At 42.4% G+C, this 16,228-nt stretch overlaps 1 protein-coding gene across 1 annotated transcript in view; it reads left to right on the top strand.

The window, feature by feature from the left end:
- The first annotated feature begins 1,666 nt into the window (after positions 1-1,666).
- LOC123754655 (exportin-7) overlaps positions 1,667-16,228 on the top strand; it is a 396,982-nt gene continuing 382,420 nt past the window's right edge. Inside the window, 1 exon segment of the mRNA XM_069339312.1 lies at positions 1,667-1,974. Coding sequence (XP_069195413.1) covers positions 1,933-1,974 — 42 coding nt within the window. The 5' untranslated portion in view covers positions 1,667-1,932.

Genomic DNA, 16,228 nt, shown 5'->3' with positions numbered 1-16,228 from the left:
GTACATTCACGTTATTTACATTTTATACCAGTGTTTTCCACATTAGTGGTCGTTGGTTTTAAAGAGCATTACATTCCATTAGACTGATCTTTCAGTCTTTCGTATAATTTATCTGTTTCTAAGATGCATTTTCAATCAGTCCAAAACTTTATCGGTAAATGGCAGTTCATATATAATTGGGAGAGTGAAAGTACTGTAGGCCTCTCAGGCATGTGTAGGCCTAGTGAGCAGCCTTATAGTCAAGAACCATTAATTGTTATATATATATATATATATATATATATATATATATATATATATATATATATATATATATATATATATATATATATATATATATATATATATATATATATATATATATATGTATGTATATATTCCTAATGCGTGTTGAGAGACCTGAGGTAAATACGAGTTAAATAAGAGCATAGTTAAAGCAGGTTAATAGTGAGTTCGGGAAGCAGTAGCCCAGGGATGCCAGATTGGGCTACAAGTAGCGAATTGTGCTACTTTTCAGAGCCCCGCGCTCCCAAATTTTTAATTTCGCTACTTGCAACTTTTTGGACTATTTTAAAAACAAGTTGGGCTATTAATGTTAAGAAACTCAATGATGCTTTTTATAATGCCATGTGTACAAATCACAGCCGCGTCCAACAGCTTGATTGAATAGACCATTTATCGCAGGAGGCCAAATCAGAGACCGACCCCCTGGGGACGTTGATCCTAGGAACTTCCCAAAGAAAAAGTAACCGCAAGGCGAGATAATCCTCCCCAGGGGCTATAGATTTCCCAACCTTAATTGTCATTAATACTTCATCACGGGTACTGTCTGTTAATTAAGTGACCTCCCACTGTTGCCTACTGTAAATATTGGGTTTCTCTTAAAAAGTGTTTCGAAGAATCAAATGACTGTCGTTAGAGCGGATTAGCATACAGTGTCTTGGCAGCTTCATCTGTGCTTTCATTGTTAGTGTGGCTCTGGCCTCCAGAAGGATAGTTCGACACAAGTTACCGCATATAGAAAAGAAGTTACTTTTAGAATTTGCTTAAGTGTTAAGATAAAGAAGTGTAAAATGGGGAAGTGGTCTAAATACCAGAAAGCGTTTTAGATTGGGCTACATCACCGTTTAGCAGTCTCCGTGGTGTAGTGGTAAGACACTCGCCTGGCGTTCCGCGAGCGCTATGTCATGGGTTCGTATCCTGGCCGGGGAGGATTTACTGGGCGCAATTCCTTAACTGTAGCCTCTGTTTAACGCAACAGTAAAATGTGTACTTGGATGAAAAAACGATTCTTCGCGGCGGGGATCGTATTCCAGGGACCTGCCCGAAACGCTACGCGTACTAGTGGCTGTACAAGAATGTAACAACTCTTGTATATATCTCAAAAAAAAAGATGTCCTGGCTTAAGGATCCCGTGTTTGAAAAATGGTTGGCTGAAGTGAAAGAAGATGGAAATAAGGCATATTGTAAAGTTTGTAGAACTGAGATAAGAGCTCATAGAAGTGGTTTAAAGAAACACAGTGAAACATTAAAACACAGACAAAATATATCGGAGGTAAGTCATCAGCAGTCTGTTCTATCGAAGAAGGAAGATAAACTTACTAAATTTGAATATCGTCTGTCTGTATGTACTGTCGCTATCTAGAAATCTAACATTATGTTTGTAACTCATCTTGTATGTATGTACTTTTACCCGAATAAACATTTGATTTGATTCGATTTGACTAAACAAAAAATTGGGCTACTCTACTTGCAAATTCGCTACTTTTTGACCGTCAGCTCGCTACTTTTAGCAATTTGGATCTGGCAAGCCTGCAGTAGCCGGCAGGCCACGTTTTAGGCAGGACGTTGTTGCTTCTTCAGCTTAGAGTATCTTGTACTCTGGAATCTTCACACACGCTGGTGGTCCTCGAGGCGGGACTCAGTGCTCACATGGAGAGTGAAGACACAGGCGACACCACTCCGGATATTACGGTAATGTTAAATATTCCATCACCGTTTACCCGTCTGGGTCATGCGGTTGATCCAGTACTCTTAAGTGAACCATTATTATAATGTTTCCTAAGTTCGTTTCTGGCATATAACTGTGTGTGTCCACTCACAGGATGAGTGACGCTGCCCAATACTGTCACTATGGCGGTGTGTCCACTCACAGGATGAGTGGCGCTGCCCAATACTGTCACTATGGCGGTGTGTCCACTCACAGGATGAGTGACGCTGCCCAATACTGTCACTATGGCGGTGTGTCCACTCACAGGATGAGTGACGCTGCCCAATACTGTCACTATGGCGGTGTGTCCACTCACAGGATGAGTGACGCTGCCCAATACTGTCACTATGGCGGTGTGTCCACTCACAGGATGAGTGGCGCTGCCCAATACTGTCACTATGGTGGTGTGTCCACTCACAGGATGAGTGGTGCTGCCCAATACTGTCACTATGGCGGTGTGTCCACTCACAGGATGAGTGACGCTGCCCAATACTGTCACTATGGCGGTGTGTCCACTCACAGGATGAGTGGTGCTGCCCAATACTGTCACTATGGCGGTGTGTCCACTCATAGGATGAGTGACGCTGCCCAATACTGTCACTATGGCGGTGTGTCCACTCACAGGATGAGTGACGCTGCCCAATACTGTCACTATGGCGGTGTGTCCACTCACAGGATGAGTGGTGCTGCCCAATACTGACACTATGGCGGTGTGTCCACTCATAGGATGAGTGACGCTGCCCAATACTGTCACTATGGCGGTGTGTCCACTCACAGGATGAGTGACGCTGCCCAATACTGTCACTATGGCGGTGTGTCCACTCACAGGATGAGTGGTGCTGCCCAATACTGTCACTATGGCGGTGTGTCCACTCATAGGATGAGTGACGCTGCCCAATACTGTCACTATGGCGGTGTGTCCACTCACAGGATGAGTGACGCTGCCCAATACTGTCACTATGGCGGTGTGTCCACTCACAGGATGAGTGACGCTGCCCAATACTGTCACTATGGCGGTGTGTCCACTCACAGGATGAGTGGTGCTGCCCAATACTGTCACTATGGCGGTGTGTCCACTCATAGGATGAGTGACGCTGCCCAATACTGTCACTATGGCGGTGTGTCCACTCACAGGATGAGTGACGCTGCCCAATACTGTCACTATGGCGGTGTGTCCACTCACAGGATGAGTGACGCTGCCCAATACTGTCACTATGGCGGTGTGTCCACTCACAGGATGAGTGACGCTGCCCAATACTGTCACTATGGTGGTGTGTCCACTCACAGGATGAGTGACGCTGCCCAATACTGTCACTATGGCGGTGTGTCCACTCACAGGATGAGTGACGCTGCCCAATACTGTCACTATGGCGGTGTGTCCACTCATAGGATGAGTGACGCTGCCCAATACTGTCACTATGGCGGTGTGTCCACTCACAGGATGAGTGGTGCTGCCAAATACTGTCACTATGGCGGTGTGTCCACTCACAGGATGAGTGACGCTGCCCAATACTGTCACTATGGCGGTGTGTCCACTCACAGGATGAGTGACGCTGCCCAATACTGTCACTATGGCGGTGTGTCCACTCACAGGATGAGTGACGCTGCCCAATACTGTCACTATGGCGGTGTGTCCACTCACAGGATGAGTGGTGCTGCCCAATACTGTCACTATGGCGGTGTGTCCACTCACAGGATGAGTGGTGCTGCCCAATACTGTCACTATGGCGGTGTGTCCACTCACAGGATGAGTGACGCTGCCCAATACTGTCACTATGGCGGTGTGTCCACTCACAGGATGAGTGGTGCTGCCCAATACTGTCACTATGGCGGTGTGTCCACTCATAGGATGAGTGGCGCTGCCCAATACTGTCACTATGGCGGTATGTCCACTCACAGGATGAGTGGCGCTGCCCAATACTGTCACTATGGCGGTGTGTCCACTCATAGGATGAGTGGCGCTGCCCAATACTGTCACTATGGCGGTGTGTCCACTCACAGGATGAGTGACGCTGCCCAATACTGTCACTATGGCGGTATGTCCACTCACAGGATGAGTGGCGCTGCCCAATACTGTCACTATGGCGGTGTGTCCACTCATAGGATGAGTGGCGCTGCCCAATACTGTCACTATGGCGGTATGTCCACTCACAGGATGAGTGGCGCTGCCCAATAATGTCACTATGGCGGTGTGTCCACTCATAGGATGAGTGGCGCTGCCCAATACTGTCACTATGGCGGTATGTCCACTCACAGGATGAGTGACGTTGCCCAATACTGTCACTATGGCGGTGTGTTCACTCACAGGATGAGTGGCGCTGCCCAATACTGTCACTATGGCGGTGTGTCCACTCATAGGATGAGTGGCGCTGCCCAATACTGTCACTATGGCGGTATGTCCACTCACAGGATGAGTGGTGCTGCCCAATACTGTCACTATGGTGGTGTGTTCACTCACAGGATGAGTGGTGCTGCCCAATACTGTCACTATGGCGGTGTGTCCACTCACAGGATGAGTGACGCTGCCCAATACTGTCACTATGGCGGTGTGTCCACTCACAGGATGAGCGGCGCTGCCCAATACTGTCACTATGGCGGTGTGTCCACTCACAGGATGAGTGACGCTGCCCAATACTGTCACTATGGCGGTGTGTTCACTCACAGGATGAGTGGCGCTGCCCAATACTGTCACTATGGCGGTGTGTCCACTCACAGGATGAGTGACGCTGCCCAATACTGTCACTATGGCGGTGTGTTCACTCACAGGATGAGTGGCGCTGCCCAATACTGTCACTATGGTGGTGTGTCCACTCACAGGATGAGTGGCACTGCCCAATACTGTCACTATGGTGGTGTGTTCACTCACAGGATGAGTGACGCTGCCCAATACTGTCACTATGGCGGTGTGTTCACTCACAGGATGGGTGACGCTGCCCAATACTGTCACTATGGCGGTGTCCACTCACAGAATGAGTGACGCTGCCCAATACTGTCACTATGGCGGTGTGTTCACTCACAGGATGAGTGGCGCTGCCCAATACTGTCACTATGGCGGTGTGTCCACTCACAGAATGAGTGACGCTGCCCAATACTGTCACTATGGCGGCGTGTTCACTCACAGGATGAGTGGCGCTGCCCAATACTGTCACTATGGCGGTGTGTCCACTCACAGGATGAGTGGCGCTGCCCAATACTGTCACTATGGCGGTGTGTCCACTCACAGGATGAGTGGCGCTGCCCAATACTGTCACTATGGCGGTGTGTCCACTCACAGGATGAGTGACGCTGCCCAATACTGTCACTATGGCGGTGTGTTCACTCACAGGATGAGTGACGCTGCCCAATACTGTCACTATGGCGGTGTGTTCACTCATAGGATGAGTGGCGCTGCCCAATACTGTCACTATGGTGGTGTGTCCACTCACAGGATGAGTGGCGCTGCCCAATACTGTCACTATAGCGGTGTGTCCACTCACAGGATGAGTGGCGCTGCCCAATACTGTCACTATGGCGGTGTGTTCACTCACAGGATGAGTGACGCTGCCCAGTACTCTCACTATGGTGGTGTGTTCACTCACAGGATAAGTGACGCTGCCCAATACTGTCACTATGGCGGTGTGTTCACTCACAGGATGAGTGACGCTGCCCAATACTGTCACTATGGCGGTGTGTTCACTCACAGGATGAGTGACGCTGTCCAATACTGTCACTATGGCGGTGTGTTCACTCACAGGATGAGTGGTGCTGCCCAATACTGTCACTATGGCGGTGTGTTCACTCACAGCATGAGTGGCCCTGACCAATACTGTCACTATGGCGGTGTGTCCACTCACAGGATGAGTGGCGCTGACCAATACTGTCACTATGGCGGTGTATCCACTCACAGGATGAGTGGTGCTGCCCAATACTGTCACTATGGCGGTGTGTTCACTCACAGGATGAGTGGTGCTGCCCAATACTGTCACTATGGCGGTGTGTTCACTCACAGGATGAGTGGTGCTGCCCAATACTGTCACTATGGCGGTGTGTTCACTCACAGGATGAGTGACGCTGCGCAATACTGTCACTATGGCGGTGTGTTCACTCACAGGATGAGTGACGCTGCCTAATACTGTCACTATGGCGGTGTGTCCACTCACAGGATGAGTGGCGCTGCCCAATACTGTCACTATGGCGGTGTGTCCACTCACAGGATGAGTGGCGCTGCCCAATATTGTCACTATGGTGGTGTGTCCACTCACAGGATGAGTGGCGCTGTCCAATACTGCCACTATGGTGGTGTGTCCACTCACAGGATGAGTGGCGCTGCCCAATACTGTCACTATGGTGGTGTGTCCACTCACAGGATGAGTGGTGCTGCCCAATGCTGTCACTATGGCGGTGTGTTCACTCACAGGATGAGTGGCGCTGCCCAATACTGTCACTATGGTGGAGTGTTCACTCATAGGATGAGTGGCGCTGCCCAATACTGTCACTATGGCGGTGTGTTCACTCACAGGATGAGTGGCGCTGCCCAATACTGCCACTATGGTGGTGTGTCCACTCACAGGATGAGTGGCGCTGCCCAATACTGTCACTATGGTGGAGTGTTCACTCATAGGATGAGTACCGCTGCCCAATACTAGTAGTAGACAGGGGTTGACATTTTGGGGGTGAGGTAGGTTACTTGGAGTTAATATGGTAGTACTTTGTTTTTGTCTTAAACTGATTGGGAGAGGTACAGTCTTTAACATAATTGGGAAGGTCATTCCACATTCGAGGTCCCTTGATTTGTAAAGCATTTCTAGTTTGACTGAGTCGTTCTCTTGGAATATAATAGGTATTTGTTTCTGGTGTGGTGCTCATGGACTCTGTTACAACCTTCTAGGAAGCTTTAAAGGTCAGGATTGACATTACAGCTCAGCGTTTTATATATATATATATATATGTGTATATATATATATATATATATATATATATATATATATATATATATATATATATATATATATATATATATATATATATATATATATATATATATATAAAATACACATGAGAGGATGTGCAGTGACTTAATATCTAATATATTCAGAGATTTGAGTAAGGGTACCGAGCGATGTCTGGGGCCAGAGTTGGATATTGTCCTAATAGCAGCTTTGTGTTGAGTAATTAAAGGACGTAAATGATTTTGGGTAGTAGAACCCCAAGCACAAATACCATAGTTGAGATATGGATAGATGAGAGAGTAATAGAGAGTAACCAGGGCAGGGCGTGGTACATAATATCTGATCTTAGAAAGAATGCCAACAGTTTTTGAAACTTTTTTTGATATAGTTAGAATGTGTCCCTGGAAATTTAGCTTGCGGTCAATGAGAACGCCAAGGAATTTGCCATATACTTTGTTACAAACTTGGGTACTGTTAATCCTGAGATTTATTTGATTTGAGGATTTATTGCCAAACAAAATATAGAAAGTTTTGTTAATATTGAGGGTGAGTTTGTTGGCAGTTAGCCAGTTTGTTGGCAGTTATTTAGCTCAATATTCACTGTGACATTTAGAGCAATGGGGTCAGGACTGGAGTAAATGAAGGTCGTGTCGTCAGCAAATAGAATTGGTTTGAGATGTTGGGAGGCATTTGGAAGGTCATTAATGTAGATGAGAAAGAGGAGAGGGCCAAGTATGCTGCCCTGGGGAACACCGATGTTGATGGGTTGGGTGGGAGAAATGAATTATTGACAGAAACATACTGGAGCCTGTCAGTAAGGTAATACTTAATGTACTGCAGGGAGTGACCTCTGACTCCATAATGTTGTAATTTAAGAAGAAGGTTTTGATGGTTAACAGTGTCAAAAGCCTTACGCAGGCCTACAAATAACCCAACAGGGAACTCATTTTTATCAAGAGCTGCAGGAATCAAGTTAATCATACTAATAAGTGCGTCGTTAGTGCTTTTTTGGGGTCTGAAGCCATATTGACAAAGAGCTAAGTATATTGAGTTTGACTAGATAAGAGTAAAGCTGCTTATAGATTAGTTTTTCAAATATTTTTGACAAGTTTGGTAGAATTGATATAGGTCTGAAGTTGTTAACATCAGTGGGATCACCACATTTGTGGACAGGGGTTACTCTCGCTTTTTTTCTTGAATATCTGGAAAGGTTTGGAGTTCAAGTGACTTGTTGAAGAGCAATGCAATGGCAGGAGCTAAACATCTGGAGGCTTCTTTGTAAATAAGGGTTGGTATCTCCTCAAGGGCACTAGACTTGGTTTTAAGGGAAAGGATTATGTCAGTAACATCAGTGGAATTAGTAGGCATTAGGTACAGAGACTGTGGATAGTTACCTGTAAGGTAGTCCTGAAGATTTGTACTGGAAGATGGAATATCATTTGCAAGGGATGACTCAATGGAAGAGAAGAACCAATTGAACTCAAGAACAGAGTCAGAGGCTGAAAGCAGACCATCATTATTTGACAGGAGTATTGGTTTGTTATTTAAAATCTTCTTTGATCCCAATATTTGAGAAATTGTTCTCCATGTTTTCTTAATATTGCCCTTTGTGTGGGTACATTTATCTTCGTAGTATTTAATTTTGGCTCCTAATTATTTTAGATAGCAATGATGAGTAATTCTTTGAAAATTCTTTGAAGACGATTCCTAACCTATACTTCTTCTCAAGGTCATATTTTTTATTAATGGATTTAAGTATTCCCTTTGTAAGCCAGGGATTGTTTAGCCTTTTAGCTGTGACTTGTATTGTTAGCATAGGACAGTGGGTGTTATAAAGGCTGAGAGTTTTTTGAAGAAATGATTGCACTGCTAGGTTGATGTCCCGTATGTTCCCTAATTCTGATTCCAAGTTGATATTATCAGCAGCAGCTATCAAATTGCCTATAGCAGTTTCATTGTGCAGCCTAAAGCTTATGTCCCTTGTTTCTAGAGGTGGTTTGTTAATGTTGATTATGAGAAATGTGGGGTAATAGTCTGTAGTGCTATCGATGATTATCCCTGAATTAAGTGGAGAGGTTATGTTGGTTCAGATGTGATCAAGAACCGTGGCAGTACTATCAGTGATTCTAGTAGGTCTAGTGATTAAGGGTATGAAGAAGCAGGAATTCATGCCGTTGAGGAAACTAACAGCAGGAGGGTTATCAGGCTCGCAGAGGTCAATGTTAAAGTCCCCAGAAATAATTAAGTAGTTTTTGTTCTGTCGGTTCTCTAGTATAAGATTTCTAAGGTTAGAGTTAAATTCAGTCACATCAGTGTTAGGAACCCTGTAGACTGCTCCCACAGTCAAGGCAGCATCGTTACCCTCATAATAAATAATAAATAATAATAAATAAATGTTTATTCAGGTAAGGTACATACATACAAGAGATTTTTACAAAAATTGATAGGTTTATAGATAGAGCTAGTACATACAATGTCTAAAGCCACTATTTCGCAAAGCGTTTCGGGCAGGAAAAACATTAAAGACTGAAACTTAATACTAATTGAGTTTAAAGTATAAAATGTGTTGAAAACAAATAAAAATAAAAATAAGAAATTGGGAACATGGCTGAAAAAGCAGCACAAATATAATTAGGTCGACAAACAGCGGTGTTTAAAAAAAACATACATGGGTTGACAATTGAGGGGTAAGGTAGGTTACAGGGAATTTATTAGGTAGTGCTTCATTTTTATCTTAAATTGGTTGAGAGAGGTACAGTCTTTAACATGGTTGGGAAGGTCATTCCACATTCTGGGTCTCTTGATTTGTAGAGCATTTCTAGTTTGATTAAGTCGTACTCTTGGAATATCAAAACTGTATTTGTTTCTGGTGTGGTGCTCATGGGTTCTGTTACAACCTTCAATGAAGCTTTTGAGGTCAGGATTGGCATTACAGTTCAGCTTTTTATATATGTATAATACACATGAGAGAATGTGCAGTGACTTTATGTCTAACATATTCAGAGATTTGAGTAAGGGTACCGAGTGATGTCTGGGGCTAGAGTTGGATATTGTCCTAATAGCAGCTTTGTGTTGAGTAATTAGAGGACGTAAATGATTTTGGGTAGTAGAACCCCAAGCACAAATACCATAGTTGAGATATGGATAGATGAGGGAGTAATAGAGAGCCACCAGGGCAGGGCGGGGTACATAATATCTGATCTTAAAAAGAATGCCAACAGTTTTTCAAACTTTTTTTTTATATATTTAGAATGTGTCCCTGGAAATTCAGCTTGTGGTCAATGAGAACGCCAAGGAATTTGCCATCTATTTTGTTACAAATTTGGGTATTGTTTATTCTGAGATTTATTTGATTAGAGGATTTATTGCCAAACAGAATATAGAAAGTTTTGTCAATGTTAAGGGTGAGTTTGTCGGCAGTTAGCCAAAGATGGACTTTATTTAGCTCAGTATTTACTGTGGCGTTTAGAGCAAGGGGGTCAGGACTGGAGTAAATGAAGGTTGTGTCGTCAGCAAATAAAATTGGTTTGAGGTGTTGGGAGGCATTTGGAAGGTCATTAATGTAGATGAGAAAGAGGAGAGGGCCAAGTACGCTGCCCTGAGGAACACCGATGTTGATGGGTAGGGTGGGAGAAATTGAATTATTCACAGAAACATACTGGAGCTTGTCAGTAAGGTAAGAATTGATGTATTGTAGGGAGTGTCCTCTGACTCCATAATGATATAATTTAAGAAGAAGGTTTTGGTGGTTGACAGTGTCAAAAGCCTTACACAGGTCCACAAATAACCTAACAGGGAACTCATTTTTATCAAGAGCTGCATGAATCAAGTTAATCATACTAATAAGTGCTTCGTTAGTGCTTTTTTGGGTCTGAAGCCATATTGACAAGAGCTAAGTATATTGTGTTTGGCTAGATAAGAGTAAAACTGCTTGTAGATTAGTTTTTCAAATATTTTTGACAAGTTAGGCAGGATTGATATAGGTCTGTAGTTGTTAACATCTGTGAGATCACCACATTTGTGGACAGGGGTTACTCTCGCTTTTTTTAAGAATATCTGGAAAGGTTTGGAGTTCAAGTGACTTGTTGAAGAGCAATGCAATAGCAGGGGCTAAAGATCTGGAGGCTTTTTTGTAAATTAAAGTTGGTATCTTTTCAAGGGCACTAGACTTGGTTTTAAGGGAAAGGATTATCTCATTGACGTCAGTGGAATTAGCAGGCTTTAGGTACAGAGACTGTGGATAGTTACCTGTAAAATAGTCCTTAACATCAGTACTGGAAGATGGAATATCATTTGCAAGAGATGACCCAATGGAAGAGAAGAACCTATTGAACTCAATAGCAGAATCAGAGGCTGAAAGCTGACCATCGTTATTGGACAGGAGTGTTGGTTTGTTATTTAAAATCTTTGATCCCAATATTTGTGAAATTGTGCTCCAAATTTTTTTAATGTTACTCTTTATTTGGGTAAATTTATCTTCGTAGTATTTAGTTTTGGCTCGTCTAATTATCTTAGATAGCACTAACGAATAATTCTTTGAGAATTCTTTGGAGACAATTCCTAACCTATACTTCTTCTCAAGGTCATGTTTTTTATTAATGGATTTAAGTATTCCCTTTGTAAGCCAGGGATTGTTAAGCCTTTTGGTTGTGACTTGTTTCGTTACCATAGGACAGTGGGTGTTATAAAGGCTGAGAGTTTTTTGAAGAAAAGATTGCACTGCTAGGTTGATGTCCCCTATGTTACCTAACTCGGACTCCCAGTTGACATTATCAACAGCAGCTATAAAATTGTCTATAGCAGTTTCATTGTGCAGCCTAAAGCTTAACTCCCTTGTCTCTAGAGGTGATTTGTTAATGTTAATTAAGAGAAATGTGGGGTAATGGTCTGTAGTGCTATCGGTGATTATACCTGAAGTAAGCGGAGAGGTTATGTTGGTCCAGATGTGATCTAGAGTCGTAGCAGTACTATCAGTGATTCTAGTAGGTCTAGTGATTAAGGGTATGAGGAAGCAGGAATTCATACAGTTAAGGAAGCTAACAGCAGTAGGGTGTTCAGGCTCGCAGGGGTCAATAATAAAGTCCCCTGCGATAATTAATTTATTAAAAAAACTCTCAGCCTTTATAACACCCCACTGTCCTATGCTAACAATACAAGTCACAGCTAAAAGGCTAAACAATCCTTGACTTACAAAGGGAATACTTAAATCCATTAATAAAAAACATGACCTTGAGAAGAAGTATAGGTTAGGAATCGTCTTCAAAGAATTTTCAAAGAATTACTCATCATTGCTATCTAAAATAATTAGGAGCCAAAATTAAATACTACGAAGATAAATGTACCCACACAAAGGGCAATATTAAGAATACATGGAGAACAATTTTTCAAATATTGGGATCAAAGAAGATTTTAAATAACAAACCAATACTCCTGTCAAATAATGATGGTCTACTTTCAGCCTCTGACTCTGTTCTTGAGTTCAATTGGTTCTTCTCTTCCATTGGGTCATCCCTTGCAAATGATATTCCATCTTCCAGTACTAATATTCAGGACTATCTTACAGGTAACTATCCACAGTCTCTGTACCTAATGCCTACTAATTCCACTGATGTTACTGACATAATCCTTTCCCTTAAAACGAAGTCTAGTGCCCTTGAGGAGATACCAACCCTTATTTACAAAAAAAGCCTCCAGATTTTTAGCTCTTGCCATTGCATTGCTCTTCAACAAGTCACTTGAACTCCAAACCTTTCCAGATATTCTAAAAAAACGAGAGTAACCCCTGTCCACAAATGTGGTGATCCCACTGATGTTAACAACTTCAGACCTATATCAATTCTGCTAAACTTGTCAAAAATATTTGAAAAACTAATCTGTAAGCAGCTTTACTCTTATCTAGTCAAACTCAATATACTTAGCTCTTTGTCAATATGGCTTCAGACCCCAAAAAAGCACTAACGACGCACTTATTAGTATGATTAACTTGATTCATGCAGCTCTTGATAAAAATGAATTCCCTATTGGGTTATTTGTAGACCTGCGTAAGGCTTTTGACACTGTTAACCACTAAAACCTTCTTAAATTACAACATTATGGAGTCAGAGGTCACTCCCTGCAGTACATTAAGTATTACCTTACTGACAGGCTCCAGTATGTTTCTGTGAATAATTCAATTTCTCCCACCCTACCCATCAGCATTGGTGTTCCTCAGGGCAGCATACTTAGCCCTCTCCTCTTTCTTATCTACATTAATGACCTTCCAAATGCCTCCCAACATCTCAAACCAATTCTATTAGCTGACGACACGACCTTCATTTACTCCAGTCCTAACCCCCTTGCTCTAGATGTCACAGTGAATACTGAGCTAAATAAGGTCCATCACTGGCTAACTGCCAACAAACCCACCCTTAATATTGACAAAACTTTCCATAAACTTTTCTATAAAACTTTTGGCAATAAATCCTCAAATTAAATAAATCTCAGGATTAACAATACCCAAATTTGTAACAAAGTAGATGGCAAATTCCTTGGCGTTCTCATTGTCCGCAAGCGGAATTTCCAGGGACACATTCTAAATATATCAAAAAAAGTTTCAAAAACTGTTGGCATTCTTTCTAAGATCAGATATTATGTACCCCGCCCTGCCCTGGTTACTCTCTATTACTCTCTCATCTATCCATATCTCAACTATGGTATTTGTGCTTGGGGTTCTACTACCCAAAATCATTTACTTCCTCTAATTACTCAACACAAAGCTGCTATTAGGACAATATCCAACTCTGGCCCAGACATCACTCGGTTCCCTTACTCAAATCTCTGAATATGTTAGATATTAAATCCCTGCACATCCTCTCATGTGTATTTTATTTATATAAAACGTTGAACTGTAATGTCAATCCTGACCTTTAAAGCTTCTTAGAAGGTTGTAACAGATCCCATGAGCACCACACCAGAAACAAATACCTATTTGATATTCCAAGAGTACAACTTAATCAAACTAGAAATTCTTTACAAATGAAGGGACCTCGAATGTGGAATGACCTTCCCAATCATGTCAAAGCCTGTACCTCTCTCAACCAGTTTAAGATGAAAACTAAGTACTACCTAATTAACTCAATGTAACCTACCTCACCCCCAAAATATCAACCCATGTCTTCTATTTTAAACAATGCTGTTTGTTGACCAAATTGTATTTTTGCTATTTCTGCCATGTTCCCCCCCCCCCTATTTTTTTTATTTTTTTATTTTCTCAACACAATTTATACTTTAATCTTAATTAGTATTAATTAAGTGTTAGTCTTAGTGTTTTTCCTGCCCGAAACGCTTTGCATATTAGTGGCTTTAGGCATTGTATGTACTAGCTCTATCTATAAATCCATCAACGTTTTGTATCTCACCTTGTATGTATGTACTTTACCTGAATAAATATTTGTATTTGTTTGTATTTGTAACCAAGCAAATACTGCATCAGCCAGAAAAGTTAGTTTTTAGTTTAGTTCATTTATTATGCACCCCATACCCATCTTGTGGGCGGTAGTGGAAAGGATTACAGAGACACATAATGGGCTCAGGGACTGAACCCCAGAGTTCATTTAGCTAAACAAGTTACAATCTTGATGAGCTAGTTACAAAATTCAGTATAAGTCGTCACATCAACAATGAATTTGAGATCGACCACAAGTACAGGTTCTAAATTAAGCAACTGACATATGTGGAGAGCTAGTGTTACAGTTTATGTTTGTCCTGCACACCGCCCCCCATCCAGTGGGCAGCGGTGGATACTTTACAATCACTTAGTTACTACCTACAGTTAGCAAACTGGGGATATTTGGCTAAAATTTCTGATAGCAAATCATTTTGAATGAAATATTGAAACATCGTTGGTACATTGGTTATAGAATTGTCTCTGAATTCACATATCTTTTCGCACTCCATCACATAGTGACGGAGGGTGTGCGAATAATTTTGTTGACAGTTTACATTTGGTCAGGTCTACATCAGCAGATAATGAGAATTCCCAGAGATACTTGTAACCGAGTCTAAGCCGAGAAGTAGTAACATCTAGAAGTCTGCTGATTTTATTGGATGGACCATTGATGTGTGGCTCCTCTTGCATGGTAGTATGATGATGGAATTACTGGTGTCGATTTCACTTTGCCTCAGATCTACAAGATCTTGTTGAAGTTCTCGATATACTGCTGCTCTCAGATTGCTCATTGACAATCCAAGGTTACACTCAACGGCTCCTTTAAAGGCAGATTCTTTAGCTAACTTATCAGCTCTATCATGCATTCGGAGCCCAACATGAGATGGAGACCACATGAAATGGACTCTGTTACCATCCTTAATAATTTTGTTGTATTTGTGTCTAGCTTCGGACACGAGCATGTTACAGTTATGTCTTAAAGAGTTGAGAGCATTTAAGGATGATAAGGAGTCACTTACAATTAATGTATCAAGTTTGGAGATTTGTACACATTTCAGTGCAAGGATCAAGGCAAATAGTTCGGTCTGAAGGGTAGAGGCCCAATTGTTTATACGGACTCCCCACTCATAGGCCATCGCCCATTGTCAGAACAACTGCACTTCCAGCTGCACCCGTGGGGCGGTGTAGGGAACCATTAGTGTATATGATTTGAGAGAGAGAATGCTCTGTGGACAGAGCATCAATATGGCTTAAGGCGTTGAACTTTGCCTCAAGACGAAGCTTGGGCTTATCTCTAATTTGCTTCTTGGGTGGAAAGGGAGGATTAATATTGGAAAGGGTGTAACCTCCCACGGTGCAGGAAAGTGCCATTGTTGTCTCTCTTGGTACAAATTGTGAACCTGATACATTCTGAGTTGAGTTCCAGTTTTTGTTATCCATTTGGAACAATGCTGATCCTCAATAAAAAAATTCTGGAGGGCTTCTGTGCAAGGGTTAGAATGAGTTAGCCTAAGCATTTCTATACCAATTTGACAGTTAATTTTAGTAACACGATCAACAACGCTCGGAATATTAAGTTCCTTTCTCATATTAAGTATCTTTGTGGTACGAGGGCACCCAAGGATTATCCTCAAGGCTTCGTTCTGCAATTTTTCAAGCCCTCCAAGCTTTCAGGCATCAAAACAAGCAGAGGTGCAGCATAATCCACTAAAGATCTGATGTATGCAAGGTACATCATTTTGACAATGCTGACATTGGCACCATAGCCTGAGTGATAACCTGCAACAGCCTTGAGAGTTGTTGTTTTAGATTCAGCTACTCGGAACAAGTTCCAAGTAGCACGCGCTATGGTGAGCCCGTAACTTACCTGACATAGGAGCGGGG

The sequence above is a fragment of the Procambarus clarkii genome, chromosome 41 (genome assembly GCF_040958095.1).
Source record: "Procambarus clarkii isolate CNS0578487 chromosome 41, FALCON_Pclarkii_2.0, whole genome shotgun sequence".
Taxonomy (NCBI): Eukaryota; Metazoa; Arthropoda; class Malacostraca; order Decapoda; family Cambaridae; genus Procambarus; species Procambarus clarkii.
The sequence above is the reverse complement of the archived record's forward strand: the minus strand, read 5'-3'. Positions and strand labels throughout refer to the sequence as shown.